The 20,504-nt window shown below is 38.1% G+C and overlaps 1 protein-coding gene across 1 annotated transcript in view; it reads left to right on the top strand.

Annotated features, from left to right (window-relative positions):
- The window catches only part of MAOB (monoamine oxidase B), a 121,238-nt gene that overhangs the window by 37,018 nt on the left and 63,716 nt on the right, over window positions 1-20,504 (top strand). Inside the window, exons 2-3 of the mRNA XM_054472753.1 lie at window positions 1,542-1,636; window positions 6,288-6,425. Of these exons, the coding sequence (XP_054328728.1) occupies window positions 1,542-1,636; window positions 6,288-6,425 (233 nt within the window). The remainder of the gene's footprint in view (window positions 1-1,541; window positions 1,637-6,287; window positions 6,426-20,504) is intronic.

The raw sequence follows: 20,504 nt of genomic DNA, 5'->3' as shown, positions 1-20,504 counted from the left end.
GTAAGGCATGAGAGCATCTTGGCGTGGCCTTAATATGTGGTCTCACAAAGCAAATGAGGAAGGTAATTGGAACTGAGCACATTCAGCCCACTCATCATGGGAAGAGCACCAGGTTTCTGTTCTCTGAGAAAATTTGCTAAATTCTGTAAGAGTGCTTTTAAAAAAATACAGGATTTTAAGAGCTTTGAGGTCAAAAACTACATCCAGGATGGATTAGTACCCCAAACTTTATACATGTACTCCACACTATGCTTTGTCCTTTGTCAAAACGTATTGAACTCTGCATTAATGGATGTATCAGTCAGGGTTCTCCAGAAAGACAGAACCAATAGGATACATGGAAGAATACATTTACTGGGGGAATTGGCTCCCACCATCACACAGATAGAGAAGCTCCATGATAGGCTGACTGTGAGCTGGAGCATCAGAGAAGCTGGCTTAGTCTGGAAGCCTCAGAACCAGGGAAGCTAATGGTGCAGCTCCCAGTCCGAGGCCAAAAGCCCGAGAGCCCACTGGAGGTCACTGGTGCAAGTCCCAGAGTCCAAAACCTGGAGTCTGATGTCCAAAGGCAGGAGGAGAACAAGCATCCCACTCTGGAAGGGAGAGTGAGGGCAGAGACAGAGAGAGTCCCCTCTTCTTTCACCTGTTTGTCCCTGCAGGGCCCCAGCCGATTGGATTGGATGGTGCCCACCCACACTGAGAGCAGGTTTTCCTCTCCCAGTCTGCCAACTCCCACACCAGTTTCTTCTGGAAACACCCTCACGGGGACACCCAGAAACAATGCTTCACCTGCCATCTAGGTATCCCAAAATCCAGTCAAGTTGACACCTAAAATTAACCATCACAATGGGTAAAGTTTATTGCATGTACATTTACCTCAGTAAAGCTGTGGGTCTTTTTAAGAGCTAAATTCACGGTGGTGAGAATGTAGTAGGCATTCACTAAGTATTTTTGACTAAATTAATAGTTAAATTAGTCATGAATGGAATTATTTCATTCTTCAGTGATGGGTCATATCAGGAAATCCAGATGCATAAGGGGTCGAATTTTACCTCCTTGATTTTGAAACTTTACGTCAACTTCTAAAAGTCCAACTTTAATAGTAAATCCCAGTTCCTGGCACATGCTTTGAAGGCCCACTGTCCCTCAGTTTACCGGTTTTTCATATTTACCCTGAGAATGAAGTCAGTGACTGGACTTAGTCCTGTGTCTGAGACTCATATATTTTTCTTGAGCATGGCCTTGTGTTCTCATTTATGTTATCAGACATGCAATTTAGTCATTAAAATAGAGATTTTGATATAGTGGCAGAGGATGTGTTTAAGATTTGAGAAATTTACCAAAAAATGAAATCCCTTTTGTTGTTTGCAGAAACATCAGACTCTGGGCCTCTATTGACAAACTGTATCCACTTGTAAGTTGAATGTAACAATAGGCTGTGTACGTGAGCCAGCATGGACTTTTCTCATTGGCTGTTAGCATGAGGAGCTTGTCTGCCATCCTTGTATTTGATCCTGATGTCTTACTGTCTTTTCTCCCAGGTATGGCAGCAGCCAAACTTCTGCATGACTCTGGACTGAATGTGGTTGTTCTGGAAGCCCGGGACCGTGTGGGAGGCAGGACTTACACTCTTAGGGTAAGGCATTAAGAATCCGGTGGACAAATATGGGACTGAAGCTGAGTTTGGGGTTTAATTTTTGTCTTTTTCCCCAAAAGTCTTCGATTTCATTGGACTCTAAGAGGGTGAAAATAACTCTGAAACATTCTTCACAGCCTCTCTCCCAGTTTGCCTTCCTTTCAATTCTTCTGTTCCTTTTTGTCTTTTCATCTCATGATATTTGGCCTCGTAGAGTTAGGATCGAGTAAGAGGGAAATGGACAGATATGTGTGTGCCTCTGTGTGTGTGTGTGTGTGTATGTGTGTGTGTGTGTGAGAGACAGAGAGAGAAATAGGAAGAAAAATAACATAATTATTTGTACTTTCCACTCCTAACTTCGATGCTTCCTTTACACCAACACAATCATTCTAATCATACAAACTAAACTTTTTTGGAGAGACTTTCTCCCATTTTTAAATTTATTTTTTAAATTTTATTTTAACAAATCATAATTGTATTACATTTATGGAGTACAATGTGATGTTTTCACCATATGTATACAATGTGGAGTGATTAAATCAAGCTAATTAACATATTCAGCACCTCACTTTCTTGACATTTTTTGTGGTGATACATTTGAAATTTACTGTTTGTTATTTTGAAATACACAATACACTATTATTACTACAGTTACTGTGTAACGGATTTCAAAACTTATTCTTCCTGTCTAGCTAAAATTTTGTACCCTTCCTGTCTAGCTAAAATTTTGTACTCCTCATTCCCTCAGTTCTCAACCCCCAGCCCCTGATAATGTTCATTTTGCTCTCTACTTCTATGAATTCAATGTGTTTTAGATTCCACTTATAAGTCTTTCTGTGTCTGGCTTATTTCACTTAGCATAATGTCCTCCAAATTCATCTATGTTGTCCCAAATGACATTTCTTTATTTTTAAAGGCTGAATAGTATTTCAGTGTGTGTATATACCACGTCTTCCTCATCCATTTATCCACTGACGGACACTTAGGTTGATTTCATATCATGGCTACTGTAGATAATGCTGCAATGAACATGGGTGTGCAGATATCTCTTTGACATATTGACTTCAATTCTTTTGGATATATTCCCAAAAATGGGATTGCTGAATTATGCGGCAGTTCTATTTTTAGTTTTCCATTTTTAGTTTTCTGAGGAACCTCCATACTGTTTTCTGTAATAGCTGTACTGATTTACATTCCCACCAATAGTGTACAAGAGTTCCCTTTTCTCTTCATCCTTGACAACACTGGTTATTTTTCATCTTTTTGATAAAAGCCATTTTAACAGGTGTGAGGTGATATCTCATTTTGGTTTTAATTTGGATTTCCCTAATGATTAGTGGTGCTGAACTTTTTCCATGAACCTGTTGGCCATTTGCATGTCTTCTTTTGAGAAGTGTCTGTTAGTTCCTTTGCCCATTTTTTAAAAATCTGGTTATTTGTCTCTTGCTATTGAGTTGTTTGAGTTTCTTATATAATTTGGATATTAACCTCTTATCAGATGTATGGCTTGCAAATATGTAAAGAAAACTATCATTTTATTAATTGTTCTTTTGCTGTGCAGGAGCTTTGTAGTTTGATGCAATTCCATTTTCTGTTTTTGCTTTTTTTCCTGATCTTTCAGGGCCATATCCAAAAAATCATTTCCCTGACTAGTGTCATGGAGCTTTCCCCCTGTTTTCTTCAAGTAATTTTGCGGTTTCAGGTCTTGTGTTTAAGTCTTTAATCTATTTAGAGTTGATTATTTGTATATGGTGTTTGCATATGGTATAAGATAAGGGACTACTTTTATTCTTCTGCATGTGGATACTCAGTTTTTCCTGCACCATTTATTGAATAGACTGTCGTTTCCCCATTGTGTGTTCTTGGAATCTTCATCAAAACTCAATTGATTGTAAATATGTGGGTTTATTTTTGAGCTTTCTATCCTGTTCTATTGGTTGGTGAGTCTGTTTTTATGTCAGTACCGTACTGTTTTGATTAAAATTGCTTCATAATATATTTTGAAGTTGGGTAGTATAACGCCTTCACCTTTGTTCTTTTTGTTCAAGATTGTTTTGGCTAGTTGTAGTCTTCTGTAGCTCCATATGAATTTAAGGATTGTTTTTTCTGTTTCTGTGAAAAATAACATTGGCATTTTGATGGGGATTGCACTGAATCTATGGATCACTTTGGGTAGTATGGACATTTTACATTATTAATTCTCACAGTCCATGAACATGGATGTGTTTTTATTTATTCACATAAACTAAACTTTTACCTGCCTAATTTTCCTTCTTGTTTTTGCTTCAGCTTTTATTTTTTTTAAAGAATTATTTACCAATTTATAAATACCCTTATTTTAATTGCTGGTTAATTGTTTCAATTCTGACACTGTTGCCTAAAATTAATGATTTTCTATTTAAACACAGAGTCAAGCAAAGCAAGTTTCTCTGCAAGGAAATGCCCTACTTCCATACATTCAAGATCTGAATAATAGATATAGAAGCTATGGAGTATTTTCATTTCCAGAGAGATAAGACATATAAAATTCTGACTCACAGCTCTTCTTTTGGAAGGATTCATCAATGATATATATCTGACATTTTGTACTCATTCTTTTTTTTAAATTATACTCTAAGTTCTGGGATACATGTGCAGCAGTGGGATCTGCTGAGCTAGATCACTTGGCTCCCTGGCTTCAGCCCGCTTTCCAGGGGAGTGAACAGTTCTGTCCCACTGGTGTTCCAGGCACCAATTGGATATGAAAAAAAAAAAAAAAAAACTCCTGCAGCTAGCTCGGTGTCTGCCCAAATGACCGCCCAGTTTTTGCTTGAAACCCAGGGCCCTGGTGGCATAGGACTGAGGGAATCTCCTGGTCTGCGGGTTGTGAAGACCATGAGAAAAGCGTAGTATCTGGGCCAGAATGCACTGTTCCTCATGGCACAGTCCCTCACAGCTTCCCTTGGCTAGGGGAGGGAGTTCCCTAACCCCTTGCACTTCCCAGGTGAGGCAACATCCCACCCTGCTTAGGCTCACCCTCCATGGGCTGCACTCACTGTCTAACCAGTCCCAATGAGATGAGCCGGGTACCTCAGTTGGAAACGCAGAAATCACCCGCCTTCTGTGTTGATCTCACTGGGAGCTGCAGACTGGAGCTGTTCCTATTCGACCATCTTGCCAGCCCTCTGTACTCATTCTTTACTTTGAGTCATCTCCTTTGTAACTGAATTTGTCCTCAACAAATATCTACTGAGTACCTACTATGAATCAGGCACAGTAATCCCCCCAAAATGGCCTTGCTCCACAGACTTTACAGTCTCCCAGGGGGACACTGACTGTTGTAATTGCCTAATTATAGCTTATCAAGGAAAATGCTACAATGAGGGTGGGTGATAGCTTGGAGTGGTGCCATAGGAGGCATAAGAGGGCACCTTACCAGTCTTGAGAGCCAGAGGCTCAGATAAGCCTGAAAGCCTTATCTGTTATTGACCATGACATACACCACCTAACCTAGTTATTTGTGATTTCACACAAGCCTTCAAACTTGGTCTAACCCTTCTTGTCTACTGGCCATTGTTTTTGCCATTTTGTGTTCCTCAAATATCTCTTTTTACCTTTGTCGTATGGCAAAATCTTCACACACTTCCAGGATCTCATCCCTTCCTACTCCAATCAAAAGCTACTTGCCTTTCTTCTGTGTTAATACCACTTACCTGTTCCACACAAGGACAATTATTATATGTTGCTTTACAAGGTTTTGTCTGTGTACGTCTTATCTCCCCCAGTTCTTGAAATCTTCATATTCCTTGAAAAATACAGCATATAAGAGTGCCTTTTACATAAAGAAGCTGGCTTAGTACAATTAGGTGCTAAATTTTTAAAAACATCCTTCTTTCATTTATTTGAGAAAATTTATTGGACAACTGCTATAGGCGTTTGGAATACTTTAGTGAGTAAAACAAAGATGCCTTGTGAAAACTGCATTTTTGAGGGGTAAGTGAGTGGAAAGCTAGACAAAAAATAAGCAAATAAACAAAAACAGAAGAGAAGGACCATTTCTAGTGTTTCTAACTAGTAGGAACCTGGTTTTTCGTAGACATACTCAGAAATAGGAAACTTTTCTACTAATTTTTTGTTGAAAGTTCGCCCCTCAGTCATTGGAAATGAAACCAATTCAAAACTAGGTAAATATACTATTAAACATAAAAGCAATTTCAAAGTCCAAATTATGACCAAATATTCCCTAGTGCTATTTTCAAATGTCTGGATTAACAAATCACATAAGAAGTGATCGTTTTCTTTCTTGCTTTTTCTCTGGCATTAGGCCCCTCAACATTCACCTGAAGTACTGAGTAAAGAGATTCGTCAACAATTCACAGCTCACAAATTCAAAGCACTAAAAACCAAGCCATGTTATGGTATATTGTAAATGATGAGGTTTAGAAGCTCTTGCCTATTCAGTGTTCAATCAATTTTGCTTTAAATTAAAGATTGATTTAATAACTAAGTCACGTGAATGAAGTAGAGTTGATAACAAAATCTAGTTTTTCGTGGATATACCCTTAAGTTGTATCTATAACTTGTGAAATGTCGATTTGCTTATTTCAGGACTGTCTTTTGTTATTTTATACATTTTTTACAAATTTTTTTATTTTTTCCTATGGGAAAACAGAACCAAAAGGTTAAATATGTGGACCTTGGAGGATCCTATGTTGGACCAACCCAGAATCGTATATTGAGATTAGCCAAGGAGCTAGGATTGGAGACCTACAAAGTGAATGAAGTTGAGCGTCTGATCCACTATGTAAAGGTAAGATCAGGCCAGACTTTGAAGGATTTGAAAACTTCTCTATGATATTTCCTTACACAAATTCCAGATCATTCTCTCAGAGAATCTTCTATATCTCTGGATGATGCAAATGTATTTTATAATGGTATTTCAGCCACTCTGAGATTCATTCACTATTATCAAAGGTGAATTAGGTGGGAATTCTAAACCTGTTTAGGAAGGTTATTGATGAAGTGGTATCGTCCATGTGGTAAAATGTTTAACAAAACCCATAGAGAAAAAACATTTGTGCTTTATTTATTAAATATCTATTTAAATACCTGGAAGTCTTTTATGTTATATAAAAACCTGTGCAAAGTTTTTAAAATGCTGCCCTAGACTGCACATTGTAAAGAGTATTTGCAATGTGCCTGATGGAATATTCTTACATTTTATCATTGTGGCCTATATATCAGCTAAAGTTATTCTTCTTTGGAGATTGACATCAAAGTGGTTCAAGTCCCAGATCCTGTCTTTTGCAAGGAAGCTTCATTGTTCTCCCCAAGATTTCTGTGAATTTACTGGGTTTCTCATTCCTGTGATCATTTGTGGCTCATGGTTCTGGCTTCCATGATACCTATGTTCATTCACATCTCATGGTCTGTGACTCTTTTCTTCTCTTTGCTTATGCCAACCCAGGTTCACACTCACCTCTTTGCCCTGATTTTTCTCAGATCACCATAAGCATGTGTGAAAAGCAAATGTGACTGAAGTTTGCTTGGGGTTGGGGGGGAGGGGAAGGCTCTTAAATTTGCAGAAATACAAACAGATTAGAACTGAATGTGGACATTCATTCTAATAACTTCTTAGATCAAAGCATCCCCTGAGGATTTCTCACTGGTCACATTTCTCTGCAGATTCCAGTCTCCCACCATGCTGCTGGTCCTCAGACTCTCTTCACATCTCCCTGCTCCTCTGTTTTTCCAGCATCTTCATCTTGGTCCACAAAGTCACTCGTGTTCTCTGACAATCAAACAGTCACCTAATCTGGGCCCCATCCAGGAGTCCCATGGAAGAACTGGCAGAGGTTTTCAATTTCAGTCTTTTCTCTGTCATCTTCACTTGCTCCTGTGGGTGGAAGTAAGCAGCACAGGAACTTATTCCTCACTGGTAGAAAACATCCCCTTAGAAGACAGAAGAAACTAGCAACACTCAATTTTGATTTATATAACAATTTTGACATCCTTATATTATTTGTGAGTGATAATATCGAGACAAATAACTGACCATAAATCATGAAACATTTAATAAAATGGGAACTAAGCAGTTGCTTAATTTGGTATAATGTGGGTTAAAGTTTTCCTTAATTTATAAATAAATGTTTTGGTTGACCTTCAAATTTTATTTTATATTGGCCGGGCACAGTGGCTCACGCCTGTAATCCCTGCACTTTGGGAGGCTGAGGCGGGCGGGTCACCTGAGGTCAGGAGTCCCAGACCAGCCTGGCCTTCATGGCGAAACCGCGTCTCTACTAAAAATACCAAATTTTATTTTATAAGTCTTTCCACCTTCCTTCCCTATGTGTCTAGGAGAAAAAGAGACACATGAATTAAAAATGAAAATCTACCATGGTGATAATGTGATTTGTTGAATATCAATCAACAGTTCTTAACACCTTTTGTTGGGTTCTTTGTTTTTTTAAATGTAGATTTTCTTGACCAATTTCTTATGTCTTATTCTACCTGTAAGGCTTGCAGAGATTGACTTCTCAGAACACTCGGATCTTTAAATTTCTCCAGACAAAGGAGATGACCAGAGATTATATTCACTTGCCTGTCTTTGTGTGTGCAGAGATTATTGTCAGCTCAGAGCTATGTCCAGGATGCTTTGTTTTTTCCTGACATTAAGTCCCTTGTCTGAGAGAAATTGCTGAGTCATCAATTACAGGAATTATGTTATACTTAAATGATATTTCACAGTGATGGCCAAATGTGCTGCTTTTTCACTATTTCCATTACTCTATGTGCAGTTAGGAAAATACAAGTAGTTAAGCCATAGTCCTTACTTAATACAGGGTAAATACATATGCCAGTAATGCTCTTTATATTTAAAATAAGTCTTACTGCTTTTTAATTATGACAAAAGTAAAGCGTGTTTATTGTAAAAATATGATTAGAAAATATAGATAAACAAGAACAATTAACAAACCCCTTTATAATACTATCTTGAGAAGATCACTCTAAAATACTCTCTTGGTTCGTAGATTTTCATATTCCTGTATTGCTATTTTCTGACCTCTGCTGGAGGAAGTGGGAAATATCAGTGCATTTTAAGAAATTGTATGCACATGCATATGTGTACATGTTTTACGTAGTAACTTACTCTCAAATTAATTATCACTAATGAGACAAATTGAAAAAATAATGATGCTGTAAAAAAACGGTTTCTGCAGTCTTGACAGAGGTGCCAATTTGGCCTCCTCGTAATCAGTCATATGCAGTGAAGAGCTACATGATAATACATAATGACGAAGACCTTATAGCTAAGAAGTCCTCCTCAAACTAAGTACTTGTTCTCTACCATCTCCACTTCCATGTCTTTGTATACGTGATTTTTCTCATTTTTGACCTGTAAAAAGCATCTTGGATGGCTACATTCATTTCTGGAATTATTAACAAGAACTTTGACATTCTTTCTCCTACCACATACTAGAGAATGCAGTTGAGAAATTTGTCTCCTGTGTCATGGAAAGCAGTACTTTGGGAATTTGAACATTGCCCTCTATTACCTATTTTAATAACTACTGTCCCCAAGTGCAAACTACAGTTCATGTAAATAGATAGCATATTTGGGCCTTGTTTTTTTTTTTTTTTATCAGCGAACATGCATGTATTTCTTAATCTGAATCCTGAGAGTATCAAGTATGCTACTTGCCATATTGTCAGATCCTGCTATCAAAGGAATCTGCTTTTAAAATTTTTTATGTGGCTGATAATGGGAAATAGAGTTTTATGTGCAACCTTAGTAACATGAAGCTAAGGAACTTGGATATATTGGTTGATATTGAAATGAATGAAGTGGAGCTACCCAGAAAAGGGGAAAGGTACAGTAGCTCATGGTGGGCTAACTACCCAAATGAAAGAGTGTGTTTCCTCAAGAGAGGATGACTCCCAATATCACCAGTTCTGTGGTAGTTGTCATAGAAATGTTCTGATAGAGGAAGTGTGTTCATGCCGGCTCCATTAATAGGCATCTTTAAACACCTAGTGTGCTGTGATGAACAGGCCTCTGTCTTGATCTGATCTGTCAGACATGTTTGTATCTACTGAGTGGCATTCATTTTTAATGCTCTGTAGATCTGTTATATGTTGTTAAAGTAGAGTTTTCCAAAGACAACTTCATGAATAAAAGATGTGATACCAAACTATATTGGGATTTAATTGTCAGTGAGAAAGGGATTGCTTCAGCTCAAATCTATATAATTTAGAAGGTGTTTTCCTTACTTCTGGAATCAGTGATGCAGCTGTTAGTACTTTACAATTATTGTTAAACATCTACTGAGATTTTTGATCCGTTTTACAAATAGGCATGCTAATTTCCACTGGTATAGTTTAGAAGGCAGCTGTTTCGATGTCTTGGAAGTAACTTGAAAAAATTGTTTTCTTTTAAGGACTATTTCATAATTAAAAAGAAAAAGATAAAAACAAAAACTTCTTAAGGAATCCTGCTATATTTTGACTTATGTTTCCTTCTCTCTCATTGTGTGTTTACATGTGCACGCATGTATGGTTGTTTTTGTTCTTTTGGGCTCTTTGAAGAAGTTGGAGAAAATTCTAAGGTTTGGTACAATGTAGGCAAATAAAATTTTTCTGTCTCAGAAGCTTTCATCAGTCTGAAATTTGAAAGTAAAGTCTGGTAAAAGCACCCATGAAACTGCTCTAGGACTGAAGGTTGAACTGTTAAGAGTTTTGCCAATATAAAGATGTAGTGTGACTTAAAATTAAGAGCCCAACTTCATACTGATATTCATTTCCAAACTTCAGCTATCTGGAGAAGCTGAGCAAAAGGACATTTTGGTCTTAACCTACTTCCCAGTAGGCAGAAACAAAGCTTATTGTCAAAGTCCTTTTTGCGTTGCATATGGTCAGCCTTCAATGCTAAAGACGCATGCGAATGAGGATTCATCTCTCAAATATATTGTCTGCTTGTTGCTGCCATAGCTGCTATTGCTCAAACAGCCTCACAGAGGAGGAGGCATTTGGCACAACCCCTCAGTCTTGCTGACAACTCTGAAATCCAGTTGAAAATATGATACACAAAATGCACACAAAGGCAGAGAGGGGAAACCATAGCTATCTATCTGCGATGTCATTTCAGTTAATCTCTCTGTCTAAATGGCCTCTCAGTACTAAGAAACAGCAACAAGATTAGAGTAGAAATATTGAGACATAAAAAATGCAAATGATAATTGCATTTAGCAAATGGAAATCGTCCTGTTGTGTAAGGTCTTGGCATCTCCTGGAAATCAACAGGCCAGAAGTATCCAGTCTTCTCTAGGTCCTCAATATTCCCTTCTTCACACCCCTGTCCCCGATCCTATTAATCCAGGGGAGCCTGGATCAAAGTCCAGAATACACTTGCTTCTCTCATGAAGACGGAAGTCTCCAAAAACAGGTTAGACCAACAGGAACAGGTCAGTATTCAGGAACAGTTGCCCATTTTACATGAACTTCACACTTACCATGTTGAGCTTACTGGCTCTGTGAGTTTGCCCTTTCTGAAGTGGGCTTAATGAACCTTTTCTACCACTTCCACCCACACTGCATTTCATTTCTTATTTGTTTGAAACAAATATGTCTTATTATGGAAGATTTTTTCAAGGAAAAAATGTGGAGAATAGTAATTTTCTCTCTAGTATGTGAAACACATTTGTCTAGTGATCATTCTAAAGCTTATGCTGTTATTCTGGAAACCAAAGTGCTCATTTGTGTTCTTTAGAGAATACAGGCAGATCTTTGGCATGTAATAATTTGCTGAAAATTATGCCTTTGATGGCTGGATTTGGAGCAACATTTAGGATATGAGATGAATTCATTTTCCGCCTCCAAGGTTTCCATTTGGAACTTAAAATATGGTACAATCAGTAAACATATTTTCTATGCATACACACACATATCTGGATAAACTTAACAGTGACTATGGTTGTGGGTAACAGAGTTAGTTTTAAATTTTGCTGGGAGTGGAGGGTAGACAATGTATGGAATTCAGTTATGATAGTGAAATTCACTAAGGGAAACAGCGATATAGCTTAAATCCTGTGCAAAATTTTACAGCTTCTATACTATGTGATCATGTGTTATGGCCAAGTAGTCCAAAGGAGCTGCAAAGACAGGGGGCCCAGCTCACCAAAAGATGATGACTAATAAGGGAACCATGTAACAGATTAAAGAGAGCTTTGGCAACTTGCAGTACCAAGAGATTGACAGGAAGTACAAGATGGCCTAAAATGTGTTAGCATGCCTTATCATGTCCTCAGCAGAGCAGCAGCCTTTGGAAAGGCTTAGGCATGGATTCCCAGGCTGTGTATCACATGTCCTGGGCATTTCTCTTGGCATCTGCAACCACCAAGAAGTAATAACAATGGTAACATTACTCTTATATGGACATCTAGAAACTACCAAGTGTTTTCAATCTCAAATAACTATAGGTTATTTAGTTGTGAATTAGAAGTATTATCCCCATTTAACAGGTGAGGACCTAAAGGTTAAAGAGATTAATTGCAAATGACAAGATGCAATGGGGTCAGAGCATGAGTTGAGGCTTTTGGGTGTCAAGAACACACCGCAAAGAGCTCACTCTCTGCTGGTTGGGGACTACTTTTTGTCATTTCCTTCTAAGCCTCAGCACCCACCTGGCCCGCCTTTCTTCTTGCCAAACTTATACTCTCACATATTGGAAAAATCAAGTTCAAGATCCTCCTTTCCTTAAGATTTTCCACAGTTGAGTACAGTTATTCCAGTGGCTCCCTCCAAAGCCCTGTATCCTCCTCACCTTCCTGATTATTCTTTATAAAAGTCTGTTTGTAAGTAGGATAAACAGTTTTCTGTTACTTGTACATCAAGACTTCATAAACAGTTGACTCTTGGACAATGCGGGGGTTAGGAGTGCTGACCCCCTGTGCAGTCAGAAATTCTTTTATAACTTGACTTCCCCAAAACTACTAATAGCTTGCTGTTAATTATGTTGGTAAACACATATTTTGTGTAAATGTATTATATGCTGTATTCTTACAATAAAGTAAGCTAGAGAAAAGAAAATGTTATTAAGAAAATCATAAGGAAGAGACAATGTTTTTACTATTCATGAAGAGGAGGTGGATCATCATAAAGGTCTTCATCCTCATCATCTTCACATTGAGTAGGCAGAAGTAGAGGAGGAAGAAGAAGAGTTGGTCTTCCTGTCTTAGGGGTGGCAGAGGCAGAAAAAAATCCGTTTAGAAGTGAACCTATGCAGTTCAAACCTGTGTTGTTCAGGGGTCAACATTTTGTGTATGTGTGCAAAAAAGCAAATGTATTACAAGTAAATGCTAACAACCACTGACATTCTAACAATTTCTCTTAGAGCTTTAAGGTTGGTAAGTACTTGGTTGGCCTTCCAGATTATCCAGATTATTGTACTTGGTGAACAAGTAAAGCTGGCAACAGTTTTACCAATGCTTTATCATTTTTTCTACCTGTCAGTCTTGTGACACCTGTTTTCTGGCTACATGCAGCCTGTCCACTAAGACAAAGGCACAAAATTGGAAATTTTGTCATAGCAGCATTCTAGTTCAGAATATCACCAAGTGATAAATCAAGAATTCAGGAATGGATCAGCTTTAGTGAAACTGGTGTTGAACATAAAATATATTTAAATAGATTTAAACAGTTGGAAGAATTACAATCATAGTAATTTATGTAAATGTTATTAAAAATTTTTATATGGTAAAAATTATATAATCAACAAAATCAGAATGTAGAGAAGGTGAGAAAAGAAGACACATAAGAGAGGTAACAGCTGCTTAAATCTTTCATAGCAATGAATCAATCTATACCAAAATTAATAGTTAATAAATAGTAGTTAATAAATTAATTAGTTCTCTCAGGAACTAATATCTCTTAGGGTGTGTGAAACATCTATTTGAAGTTTAGCACTTCTTTCAGTTCATTTCAGTTTATGTTTCTTCCATCAAATTGAAGTATATTTCCATCATTTAAAATAACAGATATGATTCAATTCTCGTATTTTTTATTTTCTCTTTGTTCTTTTCTCCCTCCTTCCTTTCTTCCTTTCTTGTTTTTTGTTTCCTTCCTCCCTCTCTCAGTCATCCATTTGTTCATTTATCCATCCATAGCAACCATCCACCCATTCATCTATTCATTTTTCTATCTTGTGGATGCTTATATAAGAGGTCTGGAATGTCATACACCAAATGTTACAGCCTTTTTTTTTAAGTTGATGGTACAACATGGAGTAATTCGTTGCTTTCTTCTTTGTACTTTTTAGTACTGCCAAAACATTTTATAAAGAGCTCCTCTCATTTTTATTTTTAAAAATGTAATTACACACAGACTTTACTTTGGAAAGCTCATGATCTATGAGAAGAGGTTAGGCCCAGTGTTTCTAGCAGATCTCTGTGCCTCTCACCTGCCTAGGCAGCAGTCTCCTGGGTTACATATCCATTAACAATCACCAAACTGCCTCCAGCCAGGCTTAGTGACTGAGCTTAGATCCTTTGAGTTCAGACAGTCTAGATCCCAAAGCAGCTGTTCTAATGCAGAACCTCAAAGGCCCTTATCCTGGTATTATTGTGCTGCAGAATTTTCTGAGTGTCTGACACACACACACACACACACACACTTACACACACTTCATCATTGACCTTTTGTGTGTCCTTGGCCACGTTATTTATGCTTTTGTGTTTTGATATCTCTGTTGAAAAGAAGGATGTTTGTACCTGTCCCACTTAGTATTTTGAGGTTTAAAGAAACAAGATGTTAACAAGACACTGATTAACATCATTGTCATGAGGCTGCTGTGATACATTGAAGATCCAAAGAACATTTTGATAGGAAGAGTAGAGTTTGTTTACTTTCCTTTTGGAAACAAACTTTTCTAATAGGTTCTGGGGATTCTTAGTAGCAAGTAAGAATGTAAATGATGAGACACCAGGTAGGATGAAGCTTTACAAATTCTTTTCAAAAGAGGACCAGGCCAATAAACTTACCTGAAAATATTTTCATGGGCTTCTTATACACTGAACTGTGAATTTTCCCCCTTAAAATCCAGTATTCTTTTTCTTCTGTGTTATTAGTAGGCTAGGAGAGAAGCATTTGGCTGCAACTAAACTCACATGCCCAAACAGGCTAAATAGATCATAAATAGATAAATAAAGTGATCTTTTCTGGCTGTATTACCTTCTAAGTTTCCTTCAGTTCCAGTCAGATTTTTTATACCCTAGAATAGGGGACAATAGCTATTACTGGGCTCAGTTGAGATCCTTTCCTCTGGGTCCCTAACTGGCCATGCTGGCACTCTTGTGGAGTCAGGAATGTCTCCTCCTGTCAGGAGACAGGAGGCATCTCAGGATTTACCAGTCTCTAAGGAAACCTAAATTTAGAGAAGTAAAATACATTACTTTAAAAATCTCTTTTGATATATGCATGAAATCTAAAAATATTAAAATAGCTTACAACAGCACTGTCCAATCAAAATTTAATATGTACATTGATAATTTTACATTTTTCTAGTAGCCATATTAAAAAGTGAAAAAGATGAAACTAATTTTAATAATACATTTTATTTAACCCAGTATATCCAAAATATTATTTAAACCTGTAATCAATATAAGACATTACTAATGAGAGATTTTACGTTCTTCTTTTGTACTAAGCTTTTAAAATCTGATGTGTGGTTTCCACTCACAGCATATCTAAATTCGGACCAGGCACACAGTGCTCAATAGCCTGGTGAGTGGCTACTGTATTGGATAGCACAGGCATAAAAGGTTAGTAGATGCCGTGTATTTTTGCAAACATTGCTAATCCATCTTAAATTTGTTAAAAAATAAAACCCGTACAAAACATATGTCTAAATATCACAACAGAGACCCTACAGTAGATCGCAAATTAACTTCCTTTATTCTGGTAACTTCAAATATCTGTCATCACAAAGAATCCAGAAGTAAACAATGAGTAAAGTTCCTTATGTGCCTGTTACTTCCTAAGGGCAGGGAAACTTTGAATCACTTTGAGAAAACTATCCTAGGTACACAGGGAGATGCTATGTCCTGTGATTTTAATGCATTAGAAAGTGAGCAAGCTGGAAGTAATTGAGGCTGACGTGGTCAGAGAGACTACCCTAAGAGAATGCGCTGAACATTTCCAAAAACCTTAAAAGACACTGCGCTATAAATTCAAGGGAATAAATTATTGGAGAGCATGAAGACTTTTCATATAGTGTCATTATTTTAATACATTTGCTCATTTGTCCCTGTCTATGACTAATTCAGGAGAAACAATAGAACTGGCCCAAAGTGCCATAAATGGTGATTATCTTAAAATACAGTCAGAGAAAAGTCCGACAAGTAAAGAGTTGTAGAGAAGATAAATAAGCCTATAGTTCAATGGAAGTTTGTTTACTGTTTTCATCTTTTAGCACACATGCTTCATGCAAAATTCTGAGCAAAAGAACTGCAGAGCGACCTGGAGCGTTTTATTGCTGACATTTACCATTTCCCCTTTTTTAAAGTTGGCAAATGTTAAGGGCAGTTGCTACAGACAGCTTCTACTCATGTGCAAATCGTGAGAAAAATCACAATTCATAGTTACCTATAATTTAGGCTCTCAAGGGAAACCAAATTCATATGTACATTGGGGCTCCTGGAAATTCTGTTCCAAACTCAATTTAATAATAACAATAACCAACATCTTTTGAGATTTTGATAGATACAAAGCAGCATTCTAAGCAGTTTATATGCATTATCTCACTTAATACTCAGAAAATCCTGATGATTTTTATTATTTCTCCTTCACAAAGGAGAGCACTGAAGTAAGTACAAGGCATTTACACAACTTGCTCAAGATGCCCCAGTTGGTAAGTGATCGAGTGGGGGCTTTAACCCTGATCCATCTCACTCCACCATCCAGGGATTTGGCAGCTCAGCTTAGGTGCAGGCCAACACAGAAATTACACTTAAGAGCAGGTGACGTCTCAAAAAAGACAAGGAAAAGGATAAGGGTGCTGAGGACTGAATTGCGGAGAAGGCCCTCAACCCTTCTCCCCTTTCCGTTCAGGTTCTTGCTTCCTAATGCTGATTTTTTTTTCGTCTTATGCCTCATCACTGATTTTTCTTTTTATCTCCATTTGACCACCTGTGACCTACTTGATCTTCCAGTGGAGGACACTGACATGAATCATCTATTTGGTTAAATCAAGGGCTATTGAGAGACATTGAATTCTCTCATTTCATTCTTAATCCAGGAATTTAAAAAAAGGTATTAAAGCTGCTCATTCGAGTGAGAATGCTGGAACTCTGTGTCACACAAGATAAACGTAAGAATAGACAGCCATATATGTTTCTTGGGTTTATTTCATGTTTCCATTGCAAAGTATAAACATAATAGGGTTAGAAGAAACATTGCTTTCTGTATAACTTCATGCTTAGGCAGAAAGGAAAATATAAAATTACATATTTATGGGTGACCTACGTGGAGTAGATGTTTTGGCAATTGAAAGGATGTCATTATGATATCTAATCACATTGATCCTTTGGATTAGAAAGGATGAGAGTCCATCTGAAAACAACAGGTTGTTTTTAAGCTTCTACTTTTCTTGATGAGGGCGGGATAGTTGTGCTGCTGCTATTTTAGGGACCTCATATTTCTCCCTGATTGGTTCCAGGCATTTCTCCCAGATTATCTGTTGACATCTTGTCTATGTATCCAGGCTGGAGCTAAGGTTTCTTGACTGTAGAATCCTGGGAGAAAAAGCAGTAAAAATAAATAAGTTAGAAAGATAGTGAATAAAATGAAATCTTCATCATGACCTCTAAGTACCTAAATGATATGTCCCACCGATCTCCTGGCCCAGCTCACCCTGGTCCAGCCACTCTGGCTTCTAGTGTGCCAAGTTTATTCCTGCCCCTGGGCTATTGTGCTTCGAAGCAGATTAAAGATGGGTGGCTACACATTCTTTGATAGTCTTACCATGGAAAGGGAGAGTTGGGGTCCATGCCTCCTCTCTGTGAATCTGGGAGGACTCTGTCATGGCTTTGACCAGGAGAATATGATTGAAGTTATGCTACTTCAGTTTGACAGCCTAGGCCTTAAGAAACTGGTGAGTTCCACTTTTGAAACCTTGAGTTACACCACGTAAGAAGTCCAAATAACCTGAGACTGCCGTGCTGGAGAAGCCACATGTAGGCACTCTGGTCCCCTGTACCAGCCAAATCCGACCGTCCAACTCTCCTTACAAAGGTGCTAGACTTGGAAGTGAAGCTGTGTCAGACATCCAACCCAGTTGAGCCTTTGAATGACTTCAGCCCCAGCCGCCATCTGACGCAGCCACATAAGTAAACTCAAGCAAGAAACTGCCCAGCTGAGTTCAGTCAATCCACACAACTGTGAGAGAAAATAATAGAGTGATGCCTTAAGCCATTAAAATGTGGGGTTATTTTTTTGTGCAGCCATTGATAACCAAAACACACTTGTTATTCCCTCCACTTGAAATGCCCTTTCTTGGGCCTCAACTCAAATATCACCTCCTCAGAGATGCCAGAGTAGCCTCTCTCACCCCCACTGGTATTCTTAATTTAGGCCTTCTCTGCTTTATTATTTTTTATACCACTTATAAATTATATCATGTATATCATATTATACATGTATTTGTTTTTGACTACTTTCTCCTGGTAGAAGGCAAGTTCCATGAGGGCAGATACTTTGGTTGGAATATGTCCCCAAAGTTCATGTGTTGGCAACTTAATCCCCAGTGCAACAGTTTTGAGTTGTGGGACTTTTAAGAGGTGATTAGGTAATAAGGGCTCTGCTCTCATTAATTGTTGCTGTTATTGCAGGAGTGGGTTAGTTAATTGTGGGAGTGGGTCTGTCATCGCAGAAGTGGACTCCTCATAAAAGGATGAGTTTGGCCCCTTTCCTCTTGCTTATACTTGTGATTTCTCACCATGTGATGCCTTCCACCAAGTTATGATGCCACAGGAATTCCCTCACCAGATGCCAGCACCTTGTTCTTGGACTCCCCAGCCTCCAGAACTATGAGAAATAAATTTCTTTATAAATTATTCAGTCTGTGGTATTCTAATACAGCAATACAAAATGGACTAAGGCAACAAAATTATTTCTTTTTCCATTTTGTCCACTGCTGCATCTCCAGCACTTGGCTCAGGATGTGGCAGTTGGTAGGCTTTAGGTAAATGTTTCTTGTGTAAATGATTGAAGGAATTGGTCTTTGCCCATATGTGAGCCTGTCCCTTTTAGAGCACAATTGGGCAGACCCTGATTTGGCACCACTCTTAGGTGAAAACGGATATATTTTAGCCATAAGCACTCTAGTCCTACAGGAAAAGAAGTGCCACCTAGTATGGTGTCAAGAAACCAGGAGGGTCCCCCGCCTCAACACTTAACACCACCGGCTCCCACCCAAATTCCACAAATAAAGACTATTTTCTTTGTCCACAGCTGAGTTACAGATAAACTGGAGATACAGAGGCAAACAAAACATACAAAAATCCCTGCTCTTGTGGAGCTTATGTGTTATCTGGGGAGGATATAAACAAACAAATAAAATATATAGAAAATATTGGTATGCCTAAAATAAAATTAGTCATGTTTGATTTCATAATTGCTTTTACTTGCAGTAACAGGCACAATCAAGAAATATGGCTAAGTGCAGAATAAAAAAGGCTATAAAACATGGATCTTCTTAAATGAAGTTAATTCAGATGTAACAAAAATTCATATATTATGTTCCTTGAAACTTAAAAAAATGCGACTTTAAATTTAACACTCTCAATTCTAATGGGGATATGAGTTGATTTTCAAGTATATTTTAGAGCTCAAGTTTAGTTAACCAATAACTTGCTGAATTATGCAAAAAGCTTTGGCTTTCAAAATCTTATTGCTTTTCCCTTGTCAAGATTTAATAATTTTTAGTAAGGGTTTGAACTTTTTAACCAGATATGCTAAATCTTCCAAATGCATGTATAAGATGTTATTATGTTAATAGCAATGTATAATACAATATCTGCACACATTGGAAAATATATATGTGTGTTGTATTAGAAAGTGATGAGTGCTATGGAGAATGGGAGTGTGGGGTTATGTGAGAGGGTAGGATCCAATTTCAAGTAGGGTAGTCAGGGAGGGCCTCACTGAGGAGGTAACATTTCAACAGAAAACCTAAAGGAGGCGAGAGAACAAAAATGGCTGTTTGGGTAAGAGTGTTCCAGCCAGAGGAATGTCAGGTTCAGAAGCCCTGAAGCTGTTTTGTAAAGCTTACATTTACGGCAGTGCAAGGAACCCCCTGTAGCTGGAGTGAAGTAGACAAAAGAAAGCTGGGGGAGGGAAAGAGTGGTTCTCAAAAAACAAACAAAAAACAAAACTCTCACCTGTAGATTTTGCACGGTGTGAATACTTAATGTCCGATGTCAAGCTACCAACTTACCGTCCCTGAAGGCAGAGTTGGGAAGAGGTGAACACAGATGGTTCTCATGACACAGTACGCACAGACTCCAACACAATATGAGGAGGTCAGAGAGAGAACAGGGCCAAATGGCATAGGGCCTAGAGGGCAATTCTAAGAACATTGGCATTTACTCTGGGTGATGTGGGAAGCCACCGGAAGGTTTGAAGTAGAAAAGTAACATGATGTGACTTTCCTTTGCAAAGTGCTATTCTGCGGAAGCTCCTTCATGAGCAAATAGATGTGTGTGTGCATGTGTGCGTGTGTGTGCGCGTGTGTGCATGTGTGTGTGCACGTGCATATGGCCACACATATATCTGTGTCTGTTTCTTCTTCATGGATGGCAATTCACCCCAGCTGTTACTCTGCTTTCTTTGGAGGCAG

Source organism: Pongo pygmaeus, chromosome X, assembly GCF_028885625.2.
Source record: "Pongo pygmaeus isolate AG05252 chromosome X, NHGRI_mPonPyg2-v2.0_pri, whole genome shotgun sequence".
Classification (NCBI taxonomy): Eukaryota; Metazoa; Chordata; class Mammalia; order Primates; family Hominidae; genus Pongo; species Pongo pygmaeus.
Note: the sequence above shows the minus strand (reverse complement) of the source record. Positions and strands in the feature narration are given on the sequence as shown.